This window comes from Diaphorina citri, unplaced genomic scaffold, assembly GCF_000475195.1.
Source record: "Diaphorina citri unplaced genomic scaffold, Diaci psyllid genome assembly version 1.1 scaffold390, whole genome shotgun sequence".
In the NCBI taxonomy this organism is placed as follows: domain Eukaryota; kingdom Metazoa; phylum Arthropoda; class Insecta; order Hemiptera; family Psyllidae; genus Diaphorina; species Diaphorina citri.
Genome location: NW_007377825.1, coordinates 46,651 through 68,538, shown reverse-complemented (window position 1 = coordinate 68,538; position 21,888 = coordinate 46,651). Strand labels below are relative to the sequence as shown.

The window sequence follows — 21,888 nt, the reverse complement described above, 5'->3', positions numbered from 1 at the left end:
AGTTCAATTTTAAGTCCATATTGTAAACACCGCAAGGTACTGGCAATTAAAATAAATTATTATTATTATTATTATTATTATTATTATTATTTGAAGATAAGAGTGATCCATCCTTAAGATATTTCATATTAGTTCTGTTGTAATCTCAGTCATTTAGTATTAAACTGTGGACCATTTAACATGTATTGTAAAATTGTTATTACAAATAAATAAAGTATCATTACAAATTCTTTTAGATGTGGGAATCAGCGCTGGAGTTATGCAAGGAGCTGGTGAGCGTCTACGAAACCGAAGCGTTCGACTACATCCAATTGCCGGAGCTCCTGCGGCGCATGGCCGGCTTCTACGATAGCATTCAGAGACAGCTGCGGCCCGAGCCGGAGTACTTCAGGGTCGCCTATTATGGCCGCGGCTTTCCCACCTTTCTACAAAACAAGGTAAGGATTGCCGGAGCTCCTTAGGGTTTAACTAAACACCCTAGCGGTTATACAGTGAAGTCGATGTCGTTTATATTTTTTATATTTATTATTATTAATTTATTTTTTTAAAAAAATAAAATGTATAAAAATATTTCGTGTTTAATTTCAGGTGTTTGTATATCGAGGTAAAGAGTACGAGAGGCTGACGGATTTCTCATCGCGGGCTCTCAACTTTTTCCCCAACGCTGAACTCATGAACAAGCTAACCCCTCCCGGAGAGGAAATAACAGAATCTTCTGGCCAATGTAAGTATGTTTATTGTTTAACCCTTAACCATAGAAAAGTAGACTGATTTTCAAGTAGGTCTCCAGATTTTCCTATTACAGTCGAACCTGGATATAAGAGAATATTTTCTGGCTCGCTCTACATCCACTAAGTATGAAACTGAATGGCATAGTGGATGCTGCGGTCAATGGAGGCATTGTCAACTATGAAACGGTAAGAGAAAATTCAGTTGATGTTAGTGGTTGTAACATTTGATCTAAATAATTTATCGAATCTGTGTGCCAAGTTCGAGTATTGCGAACTCTTTTTGAGCGTTTATGATGTTTTGGCGTTAAATAGCGGCCGAACCGTACATTTCTCGATGTTCGGCCCGCGGACACTTTTGATCATCATTAATTATGGAAGCTGTCTGCAAAATTTGAGCGACCTGTGGCTAAAGGTAAAGTCGTGAGAAGCGGTAGTTCCTTTTGAGCTTTTTCCCTGTATAGCCCTAAATAGCGAAACTTTGGTCCGCAATAACGGCCGAACCGTACCTTCTGGAAACAGGGCCCAAGGATACTTTTAAAAATAATAATTAAAAAAATAAAAATTAAGCATAGTCTCAAAGCATTTGATTGGTCATTTTGACTTGAGACTGATCTAAGAACGATCATTCTTGTTCATAAATACGAGTGTTAGATACAAAAGAACTTTTCGAACCCACAGCGAGACAGGTCTTCCAAAATTTCAGCTTGACTCCACACACAAAAAAGCCCAAACTGAGGCTTAGGTGTAGGGGCTGTACAGCCCTAAAGGATGGGTTAAGCTACTACGAGTCTTCCAAAATTGAATCTTTGTGTCATTAGTTATATTTGGTGCTATCTGTGCATTAGTGTTAAATTTAAAGTACGATTAGAGGTGCATATATTACTTTCTATTACCCTTTATTTTCAAACTAATATTTATAAAATTAAGTTTAAATAAATAAAAATATATACTATACTATACTAAATACTCTAATGAAGAACGCTCCAAATTCCCGCGAAAAGCCAGAACGCACCGAGATGGTCACCCATCCGGATAATAACCACGCGCAACGTCGCTTAACTTACCGTTCACATTTAGCGTTGTTCCATTGCTATTCTCAGGTCCACTAGGCTCATCCTTCTTAGCAAACCCCTCGGTAAAGCTACTATACAGGTCTGTCGCATGGATAACGTTGTGACAGTGGTGGTACTGAGGATTATTTTCAATGGTAATAAAAGTCTATTTGATGTTTAAATTTTATTATTTAACAAATTCATATTAGACGTCTTAATAGGGTCGTATTTTCTTTGTGGAGGTTTAGTTGACACATAACCGCACCGGCATCGGCATTTGAACGTGTCGGAACAATTACTTACTCGGAACAATCCGTGTCCTCTTCTTTCTCAAGCATTGAATTTCCAGTTGTTCGCGATGTAGAGGCCGCAGTCATTTGCTGCTAGTAGATCATTTTGGGTGCACGTCTATTGTAGTTGTTCACAGATTACCAGGTGGGCGTTAGTCTGGGTAGCACCACGAGGTAGCACTGGGTCGGAACACTTAACCTCCATTAGAAAAACATGGCCTTATTTGGTGTAAATTCGTATCATTGTTGCTTCCTTAATTTTCGCTGCCATTACCACCGCAATTTCTGTAGAAATAAGTAGTTTTAGTTCTACAGATATAAGTAGTTTTAGGGGTTATGTCTTTAATTTGGTATCCTTTTATTTTGAAGACATTTCCTACCTCCTTCGTCGTCTTCTTCTTTGCCGTAATGTTTAGACTGTGGGAGTAAAGAGACTGTTCAGTCTCATTCTTTCAGGATAAACAAGGTATATTCTATTGAAATCTATTACATATATTCTTCGTTTTCTCTTTTTTGTTATATAGTCGTAGTCCTTCTTCTTGTCCTCCTTCTCCTTCTTCTTCTTATTCTTCTTCTTCTTCTTCTTCTTCTTCTTCTTCTTCTTCTTCTTCTTCTTCTTCTTCTTCTTCTTCTTCATCTTCTTCTAGTCTTTCTTCTAATCTTTTCGCGACAGTAAGTAACCAACCAGGTTTTCGATTAGATATTGATGAATGATGATTATGATAGTATATCACAGCAAATGTGTAGATAATACTTTTCTTTGCATGTGGTGTTTATATTTCAGTTGGTAGCAACACGACCTCTGCGCTCGGAAGTGGAGAAGGACAAACGTCTGAGTCGTGAAGCTAGCCACCATTCTGCGTCCAGTGAAGAGGGAGAGCTGGCTCTTCCACCCAACCTGCCGCTGAAAATGAAGGAGAAGGAGGCGGACTATTCGAACGGCACCGGGGATGAAATCCGAGGTAATCCGAGCTATCTTCACGGCGCTGGCAAAATATACAAGGTAAGTTACAGAAATTTTAATTGCGTTCATCATTGTTAAATCTTTTTCGTCTTCTTCTTTTTTTTTCTAGTTAAGCAAGGTCTTTTTACTGAACTGTTAGTTGTATGTACTATTTTTTAACCCATCAAATATACGAGACCTTGTTTAGACTGCTGGGGTAAAGGGACTTTTCAGTCCTATTCGGGCAGGATAAACAAGGTATATTCTATTCTATTCTTCTTAGTCTTTTCCCATGTGCAGACGGGGTCGGCGTTTTTCGTCAGCCTCTCAAAACTAGGGTGATTGCTTTGGTCGGACATTGAGAGCTGGCTCTTCCACCTAACCTGCCGCTGAAAATGAAGGAGAAGGAGGCGGACTATTCGAACGGCACCGGGGATGAAATCCGAGGAAATCCGAGCTATCTTCACGGCGCTGGCAAAATATACAAGGTAAGTTAATATACAAAATATACAAGGCACACTCCATTTGTCAAGGGTTAGACATTTGTAAGTTACAGAAATTTTAATTGTGTTCATCATTGTTAAATCTTTTTCGTCTTCTTCTTAGTCTTTTCCGTGTACAGACGGGGTCGGCGTTTTTCGTCAGCCTCTCCAATCAGCCCTAGCTAGGGTGATTGCTTTGGTCGGACATTTGGTTTTGGCTACGAATTTTAAAAGTGGATGTCCTTCGCTCTGAACCTTTGCTGTTTCTTTAGCGAGGGAAATTCAGGCTAATATACTCCCTGTTTAAAGTCCTCCAGCCAGACTAAGATGGTCTGCCTTCTGTTTAACGTACCCCAGCCGGACAAATCGTCGCCAGTTGTCTTTTTTCGCTTTGTACGTATTTAGGTTATGCATGTGTATTTTTCTCTTAGTATTTTGGGCTCAAGTAGCCTTTGTACGAGTTATACAGTTTCACTCTAAAAACCTCTGGTTTATTTTCCCAGGCTCCCATTCCAAATCCTACCGAAGAGGAAGCACCAGAACCCGAGTTACCACTGGAACCTCACAGTGCTCCTCTCATAGTAGAAGACATCTCAGTGGATATTGTCAGCGATGATGTACCTCCCTGCAGACCCCCTAAGAAACCGCACATGAAAATGAACTTTTAGTAAGAATAGTGCTTATTATTGAAAACCGCACATGAAAATGAACTTTTAGTAAGAATGGTGCTTATTACTGAAAGTTAAGCGCTGAAGTTAAGCAACGCTGAGCGTGGTTGCTATCCGGATGGGTGACCATGTGGGCAATAAATCTCTCATAATAGAAGACATCTCAGTGGATATTGTCAGCGATGATGTACCTCCCAGTAGACCCCCTAAGAAACGAAAATGAACTTTTAGTAAGAATGGTGCTTATTACTGAAAGTTAAGCGCTGAAGTTAAGCAACGCTGAGCGTGGTTGGTATCCGGATGGGTGACCATGTGGGCAATCACGTACTGGCTTTTTCCGGCCTTAGGCAGATTGTCGGGCCGGGCATTAATAATAGTCCTTATTTATACTGCTCGCATAGGACTGAAAAGTCCCTTTACTCCAGCAGTACTACTATTACTGTGGACAGATCTCAAATTACATTGAGGATTAAATTCCATGCCTTGGCTGAGATTGAACCCACGTCCTACACCACTGAGGCAGGGTAAAGTACGAGGTAAGCTCTCTTAACGGTGGGTTGTAGATTCTGATTCTCGGATTTGCTCTTCTCGGCTGAGATTGAACCCACGTCCTACACCACTGAGGCAGGGTAAAGTACGAGGTAAGCTCTCTTAACGGTGGGTTGTAGATTCTGAATCTCGGATTTGCTCGTACACCCATATTTATGAACAAAATGCTGGCTCTCAAGTTCGTGCTAAGCATAGTCTCAAAGCATTTGATTGGTCATTTTGACTTGAGACTGATCTAAGAACGATCATTCTTGTTCATAAATACGAGTGTTAGTTCCAAAGGGACTTTTCGAACCCACAGCGAGACAGGTCTTCCAAAATTTCAGCTTGACTCCATACACAAAAAGTCCAATCTGAGGTTTAGGTGTAGGGGCTAGACAGCCCTAAAGGATGAGTTTAGCTTCTACAAGTCTTCCAAAATTGAATCTTTGTGTCATTAGTTATATTTGGTGCTATCTGTGCATTAGTGTTAAATTTAAAGTACGATTAGAGGTGCATATAATTTAAAGTACGATTAGAGGTGCATATATTTTTTTAATAAAAGTCTATTTGATGTTTAAATTTTATTATTTAACAAATTAATTTTAGACGTCTTAATAGGGTCGTATTTTACTTGTGGAGGTTTAGTTGACACATAACCGCACCCGCATCGGCATTTGAACGTGTCGGAATTTTTTTAATGGTAATAAAAGTCTATTTGATGTTTAAATTTTATTATTTAACAAATTCATATTAGACGTCTTAATAGGGTCGTATTTACATGGTTTTATTTCCTTGTGGAGGTTTAGTTGACACATAACCGCACCGGCATCGGCATTTGAACGTGTCGGAACAATTACTTTCTCGTGTCCTCTTCTTTCTCAAGCATTGAATTTCCAGTTGTTCGCGATGTAGAGGCCCCAGTCATTTGCTGCTAGTAGATCGTTTTGGGTGCACGTCTATTGTAGTTGTTCACAGATTAACAGGTGGGCGTTAGTCTGGGTAGCACCACGAGGTAGCACTGGGTCGGAACACTTAACCTCCATTAGAAAAATACGGCCTTGTTTGGTGTAAATTCGTATCATTGTTGCTTCCTTAATTTGTGGCCCGCGAAGCTTTTTGGGTGGGTCCTATAAGGCTTGATTTTTCCTCTTTTACTATGAGGTGGACTCCGAAAATATGGAGCATCCACCCGCTCCCCTCGATCAAATCCTGGATATGGACCTGCTCCCTTGTGTATTTCACATGGATACTAAATTGTAAATGATCAGTTGATCACTACCAATCTTACCATTGAAATAAGTAGTTTTAGTTCTACAGATATAAGTAGATTTAGTGGTTATGTCTTTAATTTGGTATCCTTTTATTTTGAAGACATTTCTTACCTCCTTCGTCGTCTTCTTCTTTACCGTAATGTTTAGACTGTGGGAGTAAAGAGACTGTTCAGTCTCATTCTTTCAGGATAAACAAGGTATATTCTATTGAAATCTATTATATTCTTCGTTTTCTCTTTTTTGCTATATAGTCGTAGTCCTTCTTGTCCTCCTTCTCCTTCTTCTTCTTCTTCTTCTTCTTCTGATCTATTATATTCTTCGTTTTCTCTTTTTTGCTATATAGTCGTAGTCCTTCTTGTCCTCCTTCTCCTTCTTCTTCTTCTTCTTCTTCTGGTCTTTCTTCTAATCTTTTCGTGACAGTAAGTAACCAACCAGGTTTTCGATTAGATATTGATGAATGATGATTATAGTATATCACAGCAAATGTGTAGGTAATACTTTTCTTTGCATGTGGTTTGAAAGTAAACGTACAGTAAAATCGAATTGAAACAAGTCCCACTAATGATAACGCTTTAATAATAACATATTCTTCATCATCCCTGTAAGTACTTCTGTACTTTTAGGGACCATAACTTCTTCTTATTATGTAAGGTAAGGTATTCTTGATTTAATTCGTTTTTCATATTTCATTGTTATTTTCAAGATAGTGATTTTGCATTTTCTTTTTCATTTCGTTCTTACTGTCTCTTCTTTTAAGCTCCTCTGGTAGACCATTTAGTAATGATAATGATAACGCTTTAATAATAACATATTCTTCATCATCCCTGTAAGTACTTCTGTACTTTTAGGGACCATAACTTCTTATTTTGTAAGGTATTCTTGATTTAATTCATTTTTCATATTTCATTGTTATTTTCAAGATAGTGATTTTGCATTTTCTTTTTCATTTCGTTCTTATTGTCTATTCTTTTAAGCTCCTCTGGTAGTAATGATGGAATTTGATACTTATATGTAGTTTCTCCATATCCAGATGTCAATTTCCACCCTGCATCTAGCTAGCTTGGGAGAATGTCAAGTTAAATAAAAATCTCTTTCTAAGATCAAATAGGAAATAGCTAGGTAGGTACTCGATTCATTGTTTTTATAAAATAAATATAATTTATTTATTTTGTACAAAGTTACAAGAAATAATACTTTTAGTTCAAAATATGGCACAATGTGTTGTATTTTACATGGAACAAACTCCGAATTATAAGGCACAATTGGAATGCATAATACAATATTGATATTGTCTTGAATAGTGACTACAATGGTTTTAGACATGGGATGTTTCAAATGTGAAATCATAATATTATGAATCCATTTTTTTAAATCTATATATATAGAAGAAATAAGAAAAGAAAATGATCAAATAAAATAAAATGGGTGTTTCACCGCCTTTTGCTGCATTACACTTTATGGGTCTGTGTTGTAGCATGCTCACACCGTAGTATGTATCTCATCAGACGAGCGAGAAGAGACACAATACTTCCTCCATTTGTTGCTGGGGAGGTTTTGGATTTATAACCGAGGGGACTGTGGTTCGAATCTCAGTAGCGACGTAGAAAGTTTTGAGGCAGAGGAAGACTTGAAATTTTCAACTCAGTGTTTCAGGTTAAAGTTTGATAGAGTTCTTCAGGTGAACATTTGATATTAAATTTGGATATTCCAGACATAGGAGTAGATAAAAAAAAAATATCTACAATACATCCTACATCTCAAGAACCATTGTAGTCTCATTTATCATTTACATACATATTTACAGAAAATCAAACATATCTTTAGTTAGTCACAAATTGAAATTTAAGTACACATTATTTTTACAATTTTATACTGTTTATTTTTCGTGTTTTGGATGTACATACCTACAGTTTTTTCATAGTTTAGTTTCTGTTGGTTAGTCGATTGTTGTATTTATCATCGCATTGTTTAATATATGAATACATAAAATTGTGCAAGTTCTACAGTTATTTATGTTTTATGATTGCCTCAAAACAGAGTCCAAGTGCTCCCTCGATAGCAATGCATCTAGTCTGTGGTATACAGTGGGGGATTTGGACACGTCAAGTGGCAGTGGCCCTGTGATTGAGCTTACAGAACAGGTATTGAGCTTACAGCTTACAGAGCAGGTAAGCTATTGAGCTTAGATAACAGAGTTCAGGTGAAAGTCAACGGCAATAGATCCGGTTTCTACTAGTATCAATGCCTCGATTACGAAAAAAATTGAGTTACCTATGGGGTTTCTGAAATAACCGACTCATTTTTATTTATTTATTTATTTTTTCCACACATGGCCTTGCTGCTTAGCGTGTAAATAATTAAATGAAAAATATTTATTATTTTTATTTTTTTTTTTAAAGAGGGAAACATTTTGTGTGAGCTACCTCCTTGGCAGAGTGGGTATCACACTAGGCTAGCACTCCGGAGGTCCCGGGTTCGAAGTTTTTTCGGCTTGGAGTTCGGGGTGCACTCAGTCTCGTGAGAACAATTGAGTAGCTACTTTAATCGAGTAGCGACCAGTGGCGGCATTACCGGCGTGAGAAGATTATTGAAATATGGAAATCGATTGCAAAAGATTCACTTAGAAATGCTGTGGTATCCACAAAAGTTGTGAAAAAGCTCTGGTTTAACACAAATATGTAAGTTGAAATTAAAAAAAAAAAGATTGCACCTTGGAGCCGCTTTCGCATTACTTCAAGGTATATGCTTTTACATGTATCTATGCCTATCCAGGAACGGAAAATTTCCAGCCTGACCGTGATTCGAACCCAGCACCTCCAGATTGAGAGTCAGTGCTCTGAACTACTCAGCCACAGAGTATGTTTATATTTTATGTGTGTGTTTATATTTCAGTTGGTAGCAACACGACCTCTGCGCTCGGAAGTGGAGAAGGACAAGCGTCTGAGTCGTGAAGCTAGCCACCATTCCGCGTCCAGTGAAGAGGGAGAGCTGGCTCTTCCACCTAACCTGCCGCTGAAAATGAAGGAGAAGGAGGCGGACTATTCGAACGGCACCGGGGATGAAATCCGAGGTAATCCGAGCTATCTTCACGGCGCTGGCAAAATATACAAGGTAAGTTACAGAAATTTTAATTGTCTTTTTTCGCTTTGTACATATTTAGGTTATGCAATATGCATGTGTATTTTTCTCTTAGTATTTTGGGCTCAAGTAGCCTTTGTACGAGTTATACAGTTTCACTAAAAACCTCTGGTTTACCTATTTTCCCAGGCTCCCATTCCAAATCCTACCGAAGAGGAAGCACCAGAACCCGAGTTACCACTGGAACCTCACAGTGCTCCTCTCATAGTAGAAGACATCTCAGTGGATATTGTCAGCGATGATGTACCTCCCTGCAGACCCCCTAAGAAACCGCACATGAAAATGAACTTTTAGTAAGAATGGTGCTTATTACTGAAAGTTAAGCGCTGAAGTTAAGCAACGCTGAGCGTGGTTGGTATCCGGATGGGTGACCATGTGGGCAATCACGTACTGGCTTTTTCCGGCCTTAGGCAGATTGTCGGAGACTAATATGAGGGAGCTCTGTGCTGTAGTTGTTGTAATGTGCTCCCCCTGTCCACGAGTCCGAGTGGCTCGGTGAATTGGAAGCGAGGCCCGTGGGGGTAACTTGTGGCGGGAAACTGTTGAGAGTGGTGAAGCTCTGACCTGTGGAGCTAACCACGGAGGCGTTGGGAGAACCTGGATAGAAGAGGGGGTAAAAATAGAAAGTTACTCTTTTACTTTCCTTATCCTATAATAGGACCTTACTTTCCATTAACATCTCAATAATAATAATAAATAAAAAATCACAGTTTTCGACCATTTTTTGGCGGTTTCTGCTGTACTGACTAAAAGGTTAGAGATATTATAAAAATTATAATTTTATTATCAGAAAAATCCATGGGGAACTTACCCGTACTGGTCAGATAGACATTTTTCCTTGGCGGCTCTCGCTTCCGCCACTTTGCCCGCCTATTCTGGAACCACACTTGCACTCGGGACTCGCTCAGGTTCAACTTGGCCGCCAGTTCTTCCCACACTGGCTTTAAAAAAAAAAAAAAAAAAAAAAAAAAAAAAAATCCCTAAAGGGAATTAAACTAAAAACTTACCTGTTGAATACAAGTTGGAGTTGTTACTATTGAGGAGACTAATATGAGGGAGCTCTGTGCTGTAGTTGTTGTAATTTGCTCCCCCTGTCCACGAGTCCGAGTGGCTCGGTGAATTGGAAGCGAGGCCCGTGGGGGTAACTTGTGGCGGGAAACTGTTGAGAGTGGTGAACTTGTATAAGCGTTCGGTCGCGGGTTCGATTCTAGCCCGGTGCGAGCTTTACCGTTCTCGGAACGGCTAGTTTTCTCGTGTCCTTTCCTCCTTCTCTCTTCGACTTCGGGACGATAAGAGCTTTGTTGTTAAGGTATGTCCACAGTGTTCACACATAGTGAACGGTCGTCCATCGATGGCCAGTCGGCTTTGTGTGGACACACCTTTATAGTTTCTTCGACCATTTTTTTTCTTTCTTTTTTTGTTTTGTTAATCACAATAGATCTACAGAGGTCGCAGTGTTAATTGCATACTCTCTTGGGAGAGGAGCAACCAGTCCCATAATAAATAAAAATAAAAAAAAATAATAATAGAAAGTAACAATCTGCTCTGATATAATTCCTAGATACTTCGAATTTTTTCAGCGGGCTGAACAGTTGAGCTTCGCGGTCCGCCAGTTGCAAAAAACGCCCTTTTTAGTCGTTTTATGTACTCACCAGACAAAATATTGTTGTTATTCGGTGATTCTTCGCCCAGACTAATATACTCTGTGTGCTGATGGTGTCTAAACATGCCGGCATCCGTGTTAAGCATTGGGGTGTACGGATTGTACAGGGGACTAGACGCGTAGCCGGGGGGACTGTTGGGGGACTGGTTAGCCACGGTGTATCCGCCACTGGTTGAGGACAAGTGAGATTGGGTGTTGGGTAGAGACGACACTGTAAAAAAGAGTGAATTTTTTTTTTCTTTCTAGGTATTACCACAGTATAGCGAGAGTAAAATTATTGCAATCGGTCCGAATTTTTATTTATTAGTAGTATTTTTTGGAGAGAGAGAGAGACAGAGAATTGAAATTTAAGTACACATTATTTTTACAATTTTATACTGTTTATTTTTCGTGTTTTGGATGTACCTACAGTTTTTTCATAGTTTAGCTTCTGTTGGTTAGTCGATTGTTGTGTTTATCATCGCATTGTTTAATATATGAATACATAAAATTGTGCAAGTTCTATAGTTATTTATGTTTTATGATTGCGCTTTCTAAACAATTTTTTAGGTCTATCCGTATTCTGAAGAAATTCAGGGCGGAAATTTTCTCACCTAACTTTTCCGTTCTTGGGCCAGCCACTCACTATCAGTTAGACCTGACAGGTAGGTACACCTGATCATTTGTACTGGTTAGGGCTACCTGATAGTGACTGGCCAGCCTTAGAGCGGCCCTGACCCTAAGAATCACCACTCATTTCATAAAGGAAGGCAGGGGTGTGTATTCTTCCCCTCCGCCACTGTCTAGCTTGATATTGTCGTAGGTTTCAATGATGCCCGTCTGCTGAGTGACATCTCCGCCACTGGTGGTAGGATGAGACAGGGGATAGTCCATGTGTTTCGTACTCTCGTAGAGGTGATTCAGATGTTGGTGATAGTCTGAAGAAAGAAAAGAAAATCATTATTATTTGTTAGGTTTTTTTTAGGTGGTAGGTTATATTTCATTAAGTAATTGAAAAAGTTAAAGTTGAATGCCCAAGACCTCTAAGACAATCTCGAGGGGTCGGCAACTAGATCCCGTTCCGGTCCGAACAAACATTGAAAAAATCTTCGCGGCCCGGGCGGATGTACAGCGCCGCAGGCGAAAATTTCCACAAAGTATGTACAGGGAAATAATTAAAGTGTAGGTATATGTATTTAATAATAGAAAGTAACAATCTGCTCTGATATAATTCCTAGATACTTCGAATTTTTTCAGCGGGCTAAACAGTTGAGCTTCGCGGTCCGCCACTTGCAAAAAACGCCCTTTTTAGTAGTTTTTCTACTCACCAGACAAAATATTGTTGTTATTCGGTGACTCTTCGCCCAGACTAATATACTCTGTGTGCTGATGGTGTCGAAACATGCCGGCATCCGTGTTAAGCATCGGGGTGTACGGATTGTACAGGGGACTAGACGCGTAGCCGGGGGGACTATTGGGGGACTGATTAGCCACGGTGTATCCGCCACTGGTTGAGGACAAGTGAGATTGGTTGTTGGGTAGCGACGACACTGGAAAAAAGAGTGATTTTTTTTTCTTTCTATTACCACAGTATAGCGAGCCATACTAGTAAAAGTATTGCAATCGGTCCAAATTTTTATTTATTAGTACTATTTTTTGGAGAGAGAGAGGTGTTTCGTACTCTCGTAGAGGTGATTCAGATGTTGGTGATAGTCTGAAGAAAGAAAAGAAAATTATTATTATTTGTTAGGTTGTTTCGTACTCTCGTAGAGGTGATTCAGATGTTGGTGATAGTCTGAAGAAAGAAAAGAAAATTATTATTATTTGTTAGGTTTTTTTTAGGTGGTAGGTTATATTTCCCAGGACCTAAGACAATCTCGAGGGGTCGGCAACTAAATGCCGTTCCGGTCCGAACGAACATTGAAAAAATCTTTGCGGCCCGGGCGGATGTACAGCGCCGCAGGCGAAAATTCCCACAAAGTATGTACAGGGAAATAATTAAAGTGTAGGTATATGTATATGTATTTAATAATAGAAAGTAACAATCTGCTCTGATATAATTCCTAGATACTTCGAATTTTTTCAGATTCTTCGAATTTTTTCTAGTATTGTCATAACTATAAAAGGTCGAAAATTCAATTTTTATTTTCCGTTCTAATGAAAGAGTTCAAAGATGTGTGACGTCAGACTTCAGGCGGTTGTCTCGCTAGGTATCGCCAGTATGTAAGCACGCTGGAAACTGAATGGCATAGTGGATGCTGCGGTCAATGGAGGCATTGTCAACTATGAAACGGTAAGAGGAAATTCAGTTGATGTTAGTGGTTATAACATTTGATCTAAATAATTTATCGAATCTGTGTGCCAAGTTCGAGTATTGCGAACTCTCTTTGAGCTTTTATGATGTTTTGGCGTTAAATAGTGGCCGAACCGTACATTTCTCGGTGTTCGGCCCGCGGACACTTTTGATCCTAATTAATTATGGAAGCTGTCTGCAAAATTTGAGCGACCTGTGGCTAAAGGTAAAGTCGTGAGAAGCGCCATTTCCTTTTGAACTTTTTCCCTGTATAGATCTAAATAGCGGAACTTTGGTGCGGAATAACGGTCGAACAGTACCTTCTGGAAAGAGGGCCCAAGGATACTTTTAAAAATAATAATTAAAAAAAAATAAAAAAGCGCACAAACACATTAATGCGTTGCCTGCAAGGGAGCTTTGCTCGGGACATTTGATGTGACGTCATCGCCTACGGGAGCGTATGTCGTAATGTCAAAGTTCACGATTTACCGATATTTTTAAAATCGATTTATCTCGGTATCTAGAAGTCGTAGAAGAAAAAGAAAAATTCCGTTGGTCCTCATTTTTCCTGCTCTTTGAAACATCACCCAAGTAAGCGCAACTGATCTATTACTTACTTTCCGTGTCCTCTTCTTTCTCAAGCCTTGAATTTCCAGTTGTTCGCGATGTAGAGGCCGCAGTCATTTGCTGCCAGTAGATCGTTTTGGGTGCATGTCTATTGTAGTTGTTCACAGATGAACAGGTGGGCGTTAGTCTGGGTAGCACCACGAGGTAGCACTGGGTCGGAACACTTAACCTTCATTAGAAAAACATGGCCTTATTTGGTGTAAATTCGTATCATTGTTGCTTCCTTAATTTTCGCTGCCATTACCACCGCAATTTCTATAGAAATAAGTAGTTTTAGTTCTACAGATATAAGTAGATTTAGTGGTTATGTCTTTAATTTGGTATCCTTTTATTTTGAAGACATTTCTTATTAATTGGAAGCGAGGCCCGTGGGGGTAACTTGTGGCGGGAAACTGTTGAGAGTGGTGAAGCTCTGACCGGTGGAGCTAACCACGGAGGCGTTGGGAGAACCTGGGGACGGAAAAGGGGGTAAAAATAGAAAGTTACCTACTCTTTTACTTTCCTTATCCTATATAATAGGACCTTACTTTTCATTAACATCTCAATATTCTCAATTAAAAAAAAAAATCACAGTTTTCGACCATTTTTTGGCGGTTTCTGCTGTACCGACTAAACGGTTAGAGATATTATAAAAATTATAATTTTATTATTAGAAAAATCCATGGGGAACTTACCCGTACTGGTCAGATAGACATTTTTCCTTGGTGGCTCTCGCTTCCGCCACTTTGCTCGCCTATTCTGGAACCACACTTGCACTCGGGACTCGCTCAGGTTCAACTTGGCCGCCAATTCTTCCCGCGCGAATACATCGGGATAGGGGGCTCGCTCAAAGGCCCTCTCTAACTCTTCAAGCTGGTATGCGGTGAAAGTGGTCCTGTGGGATCGAGAGAAGCGAAAACGTAACTTTTTAGTGTGGATTCTACGAAATAAGCAAGTTGGCTAGAAGAAATGTGTTAAGTACGCACTTATGTATGATGGATTTTTTTTTTTTTTTTAAGTTTGACATATGGATCTGTAACTCCTAAGGTCTTATTCTTATTGTCCCGAAATCGAAGAGAGAAGGAAGACAGGATAGGAGGAAAGCCAGCCGCTCCGAGAACGAACATTATCCCATCAGGATAAAATCCGTCCCCCGGGCAGGAATTGAACCCACGGCCTAGCGCTTACAAGGCAGACGCGCCACCAACCAAGCTAACTAGGCTGGCTAAACATAACTTCTTAGAGTGGATTCTACAATTATTTCGTGGCTAGAAGAAACGTGTTAGCGCCAGCTTAGTTGGTAGCGCGTCTGCCTTGTAAGCGCTCGGCCCCAGGTTCGATTCCCGCGCGGGGCGGATTTTATCCTGAACGAATAGGTAATGGTCGTTCTCGGAACGGCTGGCTCTCTCCTATCCTTCCTGAGCGTGAGTGGCTGAAATGTCTTACCTGGTTTTCTTCTTTTTGACTCCGTTGTTTTCATTTTTCTTGCTTTTCGACTCCGATTTCTTCGTGGCGTTATTGGTCTCTGAAATAACATAGGTTAGAAATTGGTAAATATTAAACTAAGCTTTAACTCTAATGAAGAATCTAAGGTACTTACTTAGGTATAAGTTTTTTGGGTTAGAATAATAATAATAATAATAATAATGTTTTTTTTTTTTTTTTACTTATTTTATGGGAAGAGTAGGTTAGGTATAGATATAGACGTAGGTATAAGAATTTTTTTTTCAAGAGGTTCGATAGAGGGAACTGTAACGTAAGGTCTGAATGTTCCGAAATTGAAGAGAGAAGGAAGTTAGAAGGGGAAAAAGCCAGTCGTTCCGAGAACGAACCTTGTCTGTTAAGGGGAAAGTTCGTCCCGTGTCTTAGCGCTTACAATAAGGACACATTAGGTATCTTCCAACTAGAAGGGCTGCTGGATAGTTCAATTAGAATAGGTATCATAATAAAACACTTTATTGTATTTTAGTTCAAGCACTTACATTTGCAAACTCCTGTACTAATATTTATAAAACTAAGTTTAAATGAAAAAAAATATATACTATACTAAATACTCTAATGAAGAACGCTCCAAATTCCTGCGAAAAGCCAGAGCGCACCGAGATAGTCACCCATCCGGATACTAACCACGCTCAACGTCGCTTAACCCCTCGGTAAAGCTGCTATACAGGTCTGTCGCATGGATCACGTTGTGACAGTGATGGTACTGAGGGTGTTCCAGATAGTCACCCATTCGGATACTAACCACGCTCAACGTCGCTTAACTTACCGTTCACATTTAGCGTTGCTCCATTGCTATTCTCAGGTCCACTAGGCTCGTCCTTCTTAGCAAACCCCTCGGTAAAGCTGCTATACAGGTCTGTCGCATGGATCACGTTGTGACAGTGATGGTACTGAGGGTGTTCCATATAGTCACCCATTCGGATACTAACCACGCTCAACGTCGCTTAACTTACCGTTCACATTTAGCGTTGTTCCATTGCTATTCTCAGGTCCACTAGGCTCGTCCTTCTTAGCAAACCCCTCGGTAAAGCTACTATACAGGCCTGTAGCATGGATGACGTTATGACAGTGGTGGTACTGAGGATCTTCCAGATAGTCACCCATTCGGATACTAACCACGCTCAACGTCGCTTAACTTACCGTTCACATTTAGCGTTGCTCCATTGCTATTCTCAGGTCCACTAGGCTCGTCCTTCTTAGCAAACCCCTCGGTAAAGCTACTATACAGGTCTGTCGCATGGATCACGTTGTGACAGTGGTGGTACTGAGGGTGTTCCAGATAGTCACCCATTCGGATACTAACCACGCTCAACGTCGCTTAACTTACCGTTCACATTTAGCGTTGCTCCATTGCTATTCTCAGGTCCACTAGGCTCGTCCTTCTTAGCAAACCCCTCGGTAAAGCTGCTATACAGGTCTGTCGCATGGATCACGTTATGACAGTGGTGGTACTGAGGATGTTCCAGATAAGTGTTCCCAGAGGGAGATAGTTTGGTGGAGAACATGGAGGGGAGTTCCTGATGCTGGGGCTGTTCGGGGGGGACGTTGATCATGATTTGAATCGGGTACGGGCACTGGGGAATAGAAGATAGTTCAGTGATTTCCAAATGCAAAATCATTATTATTGGTGGATGTGGCATTTTCACCAGCAATAGGTAGGTAGTGCGTAGATAATGTTCGGTTTACTTATTGGTGGATGTGTCATTTTTACTTGCAATACTACATAATAAATTATGTATAGGTATTGGTGGATGTGATATTTTTACTTGCAATATTAGGTACATAAGACATTATGTATACCTAGGTATTGGTGGATGTGTCATTTTTACTTGCAATACCTAGGAGTAAAATCAGCAATAGAGCATGATTGTACCTATATGTTTAAAAATAAATAAAAAATGATTTATTGAAAAAAAAAAAGAAAAAAAAAATACCTAGAGGTACTAAATTTAAATAAAATATATGTATAGGTAGGTATTGGTGGATGTGACATTTTTACCTGCAATACTAGAATGTATACCTATTGGTGGATGTGACATTTTTACCTGCAATACTAGAATGTATACCTATTGGTGGATGTGACATTTTTACTTGCAATACTACATAATAAATTATGTATAGGTATTGGTGGATGTGACATTTTTACCTGCAATACTAGGTACCTACTTATATTGGTAGATGTCAATTCAATTCAATTCAATTATTTTTATTGTTCAAATACATGATAGTATGTTAACAATGTTTATACATAATACAATTAGAAACACAAATTCAATTGCATTTTTACCTGCAATAGGTATGCTATACTCGTACAAGTCTACATACTAGGTGAATTGGTGGATGTCACATTTTTACCTCTCTAATATTTCACATTTTATACCATTTCCATCTCACATTTTTACAGTTCAGTGTGGAAATTTCTCCTATCTTGTCCTCCTCCTTTCCTCTTCGATAAGATCTCCGTCCCAACAAGAGAAAAGAGAAAGCGTAAATTTCCCACCAAGAGGAGCCCACAGCTAAATGATAGGGGGTTTCTGTCGAGAGAAAAAGGAAAATCAATCAACTCAAGGGCTGAAAACACGGGTCAAACCATGAAAGCTGGAAGCAGCTCAGTCGGATTTCAAATGTGAGGGTCGCGTGATCGAAAAAAAACATACCTACCTAGAAACGACGCTATGTCGAAAATATGTAACTTTAATACCCGCATCTAAACAGCAATATTGAAAACGTAACTACAAGCGAGAAAGGAAAATTACCCCCTCCTCCCTATTTATTTATTTCATAGATAATATCTGTGTGATAATATATGTGCCACTTTAGCCTAATATCTACCCTCTTGTATCTACCCCTAATTCTTGAAAGGGAGGTGTGAATTGTAAAATACCGTCATCGTCAGGCGATTAAAGAATATTCTTCAAGATTGAGTTTAGAATGAAAGCAGTTTCTTCTTCTTCCTCCTTTTTTATTTATTTTTATTTAATTTATTTGATAGAGCGAACTGTAACAGCGGAGGTCTTACGTCCTGAAATCGAAGAGGGGACGACAGGATAGGAGAAAAGCAGCCGTTCCGAGAACGAACCTTATCTGTTTAGGACAAAGTTCGCCTCGGGCGGGAATTAAACCCGCGACTTGGCGCTTACAAGGTAAACGTGCTACCCTCCACGCTAACTAGACTGTCCAGGTGTCTGGTTCCAAGTTTCAGGTTTTTCCATAATTTGCAAAAAGGCGTTCCTTTTGTCACATTTCCATCAGATTTCAGCTTGACTTGTCACCATTATGATAATAAATAAAATCATAATATGTACCGACTAATAACTCAGTCACAAGATTTAGATCAAAGATAAAAAAAAGACCTATTGTTAAGATGTTTAGAATAGCGGAGTCACCTGTAGTCTATAAGGGTGTTGTAACTAGTCGTAAGTTATAAGGGTAATTATTCAGTGTTAGCAGTAACAGTGGTTTTCCGCCAAGGGTGGATTTTATCCTGAACTTGTAAGGTTCGTTCTCAGAACAGCTGGCTTTCTCCTATCCTGTCTTCCTTCTCTCTTCGATTTCGGGACGATATACCCCCGTTACAGTTCCCTATAATCAAACCTCTTGAAAAAAAAAGAAGCATAGGTAATGAAGGCACAGTCAGCCTGCCTTGTATAAGCGTTCGGTCGCGGGTTCGATTCTAGCCCGGTGCGAGCTTTATCGTTCTCGGAACGGCCAGTTTTCTCGTGTCCTTTCCTCCTTCTCTCTTCGACTTCGGGACGATAAGAGCTTTGTTGTTAAGGTGTGTCCAGAGTCCACACATAGTCGACGGTCGTCGATCGATGGCCAGTCGGCTTTGTGTGGACACACCTTTACAGTTTCCTCGACCATTTTTTCTTTCTTTCTTTTTTTTTTGTTTTGTTATTATTTTTTTTTTTTCATTTGTCCATTTTTATTTGATGTTTAGTTCTTCCGACCATAGGATGGTGGTATTTTGGAAAGAGAGAAACTATCGCTATATTACATTTTTATTGTATAGTTCATCCAGATCAATGTGACAGCAATGAGTCATCAACCCAAAATGAAGGAACCACAGTGGCGTAGCGTGGTCTAAAGTCAAGTGTAAGGCGTGTAGGGCACTAATTTCCATCACCATGCACATTAATACATAAGTCATGCACATGCTTCTTCACAAATATTTAAAGTCAATATTTAAGGGTATTTGAGTAAATTTTGAGTGTATGGCCGCCATACACACCCTACATGGACGCTACGCCACTGAGGAACCAATCAGATTGTAGGAAATCCTTACATTGTTGCAATTCAGGTAAAGGTCTATTTTTGATAAACCATCTCTTTTAAAATGCAGAGGTAGCTTTAAGTTCGGAGGTTTGATTCCAGAGCAGGCAAGGTGGATATCGCCCAGCCTGACTTTGTTTCACTGTCGGAGGAACACCTGTGCAATATAGCTTCCCCTTTTAGAGATTCTCTACCATTGCACATGTGACATGTTTGGCAACAATGCCTATTTTTTGCTGTCACATTGATCTGGACACACTATAGGTATTTCGAGTTCGAGTTTTTTTTTTTACAAAACATTTTGCCTATTAGAAGATTACCTACCTACTGCATAGTATGGTGGTATTTTGGAAGGAGATACCTATAGGTACCGATTGTTTAGGATGCTGGTATTGTTGGAAGGAGTGATCCCTGTAAGTACCTACTGTATTACGCCTCATCATACTGTGCTTACTCCTCTCAGTGGGGGAGATGGGGAGATAATTGGAGAGAGAGAGACGGCAGAGAAGTCAATTCGCTGACAGCGTATCAGCACAGCACTTACGCCAAATCTTTTTTGTTTGTTTTGATGTTGTTGGTTCTTTTTTTTTGTGGGGGGCAGGGGATAACACTAGCTACACTGAGAAACAAACTAGGGTGCCGGAAGTACAATCGAGTGACTGGGTTCCAGAACTCTAATAATATGTAGGTCCTGTGTATCAGGAAGCTGGACACCTTTTTTGGCACAACTTGTACTTTTGCATTTGGTACTTACATTATTCAGATCTCTGTTGTCCTCATCGCGGACCAAGCTGTCCTCTGTCATAGTACCCGTGTTACCAAACACCCCAAACAGATGATCATCAAACGGCCCCCCTCCGGGGTGAGTGCCCCCTCCTGTACTGGTGACTACATTGAGTCCCGAGCCCTCTTCTTGACCGCCCTGATCCTGTGGGATAGACCAACGTTTAACGTTATAAGTCCATTAGGTACACTGAGAGAAAAATCGTTCAAATTCTTGCTGTATGCTATCCCGCCAAGTTGTCGGACTATTGTGCAAGTAAAAAACCTATATATTTGTACTTTTCTCTATGTTCTTGAATCGAAATCACAAGAACTTCAACATTTGAAATTCAGGGTGTCTCACACCTACTCGAGTGTCCAGTCAATACCGGGTGAACAAAGTTACAAGTTACCTTGGCTGTAAAATAAAACATCTAAGTACAAATTTAGTTATAAGTTAGTGTGGTTGGTATCCGGATGGGTGACGATATGGGCAATCCCGTACTGGCTTTTTGCGGCTCCACTTAGACAGATTGTCGGCCCGTGACCAATTGAGCGGTGTGGAAAAAATTGAGTGAGGTCTGATGTGTTGAATTGACAATCCCGAACTGTGGACGAAATCAATCCAAGGATTCCAGTTGAAAATATTTTATTTCTTTTGAAAATTCTTGAAAAAAAAGTTTCGAACTTGGTGAAATCCGCGCGGTCGAAAGTTGGCGAAATTCTTAACGCATACGCACGCAAAAAAAAACGGAAAGAGGAAATTGTTTTTTGAAGTTATAAAAATAGGGTTTTATAGAAAATAAATCTGTTTTTCTCGTTTTAGGCTTTTGGTCTCACTTTCTGGAGTTATCAGTAAAATGTTATCAAAGTTCATCTAGATAAATTGGTAGCCTTTGGCATAAGTCGCTTATTTTGTGTTAATTTCTCGTCTTAATTTTGGAGGAACAATGAGATTGTGAGATTCCGCTTTGTGGAGCAAGTGTGGACGTCCAAAGCGGAATCTCATTGGTTCAGCCATGTTGACTATAAAAAAACTCACATAATAAAATACAGCTAAGGCCGGCAACAGGTAATTTAAATAGCTGCCATTTTATCACAAGTTCTAGTTAGGTGCCATTTTATCACGAAATAAGACGGTCAGATGTCAATATGATGTGCGCGACTGTCAATATGATGTTGGCAAGTCAAACGTGTGTCCAAGCTATCTAGTTAACTTGATATTCAGATAGTTTCCATTCTCCACTTAGCTTAACATGTGTGTTCTATGCTCCCTCTAGTTACTACTCTCTTAATTCTCTGTTTCATGAAAGGCAGCCCTGAGAACGAACCTTCTTTGTTTAAATTAAAATCTGCTTTTCTTTCAAAATCAAGTTTTCTTTTCCTTTTAGGTGCTTTAACTATAGAATCAAGTTTAAACTCACATTGTGGTTCCGGCCATTAAAAGTTTACAACTTAAATGACAAAATATCACACATACCTATATTAATATAAATTTATAGACAATGGCTAGTGTGTTAGGTTTAATGGTTTGGCGTGTGAGGAACAAGCCTTTAGGTAGGATTGCACTACATAATATATATGGAAGAGGGACATGTAATCTGGCAATTTTCCAAGGGACCATAGCAATTTACGTATGATGTTGGCAAATCAAACGTGTGTCCAAGCTATCTAGTTAACTTGATATTCAGATAGTTTCCATTC

The 21,888-nt window shown here is 39.6% G+C and overlaps 2 protein-coding genes across 2 annotated transcripts in view; one reads left to right on the top strand and one right to left on the bottom strand.

Annotated features, from left to right (window-relative positions):
* The window catches only part of LOC103508347, a 34,555-nt gene extending 25,143 nt beyond the window's left edge, over positions 1-9,412 (top strand). The window contains exons 23-31 of the mRNA XM_026822977.1: positions 237-437; positions 589-724; positions 877-917; positions 2,858-3,076; positions 3,382-3,504; positions 4,002-4,115; positions 7,975-8,109; positions 8,861-9,079; positions 9,236-9,412. Of these exons, the coding sequence (XP_026678778.1) occupies positions 237-437; positions 589-724; positions 877-917; positions 2,858-3,076; positions 3,382-3,504; positions 4,002-4,115; positions 7,975-8,109; positions 8,861-9,079; positions 9,236-9,400 (1,353 nt within the window). The 3' untranslated portion in view covers positions 9,401-9,412. The remainder of the gene's footprint in view (positions 1-236; positions 438-588; positions 725-876; positions 918-2,857; positions 3,077-3,381; positions 3,505-4,001; positions 4,116-7,974; positions 8,110-8,860; positions 9,080-9,235) is intronic.
* Positions 9,413-9,512: 100 nt separating this feature from the next.
* LOC103508345 (retinal homeobox protein Rx-A-like) lies at positions 9,513-20,445 on the bottom strand. The gene is made up of 8 exons (XM_026822976.1): positions 20,177-20,445; positions 16,478-16,724; positions 15,094-15,172; positions 14,343-14,542; positions 14,078-14,118; positions 10,114-10,282; positions 9,918-10,043; positions 9,513-9,703 (listed from the first exon to the last, which is right to left on the bottom strand). Exons 1-8 carry the CDS (start codon positions 20,225-20,227, stop codon positions 9,513-9,515), a joined length of 1,104 nt encoding a protein of 367 aa, XP_026678777.1. The 5' UTR covers positions 20,228-20,445.
* Between the last annotated feature and the right edge of the window lie 1,443 nt (positions 20,446-21,888).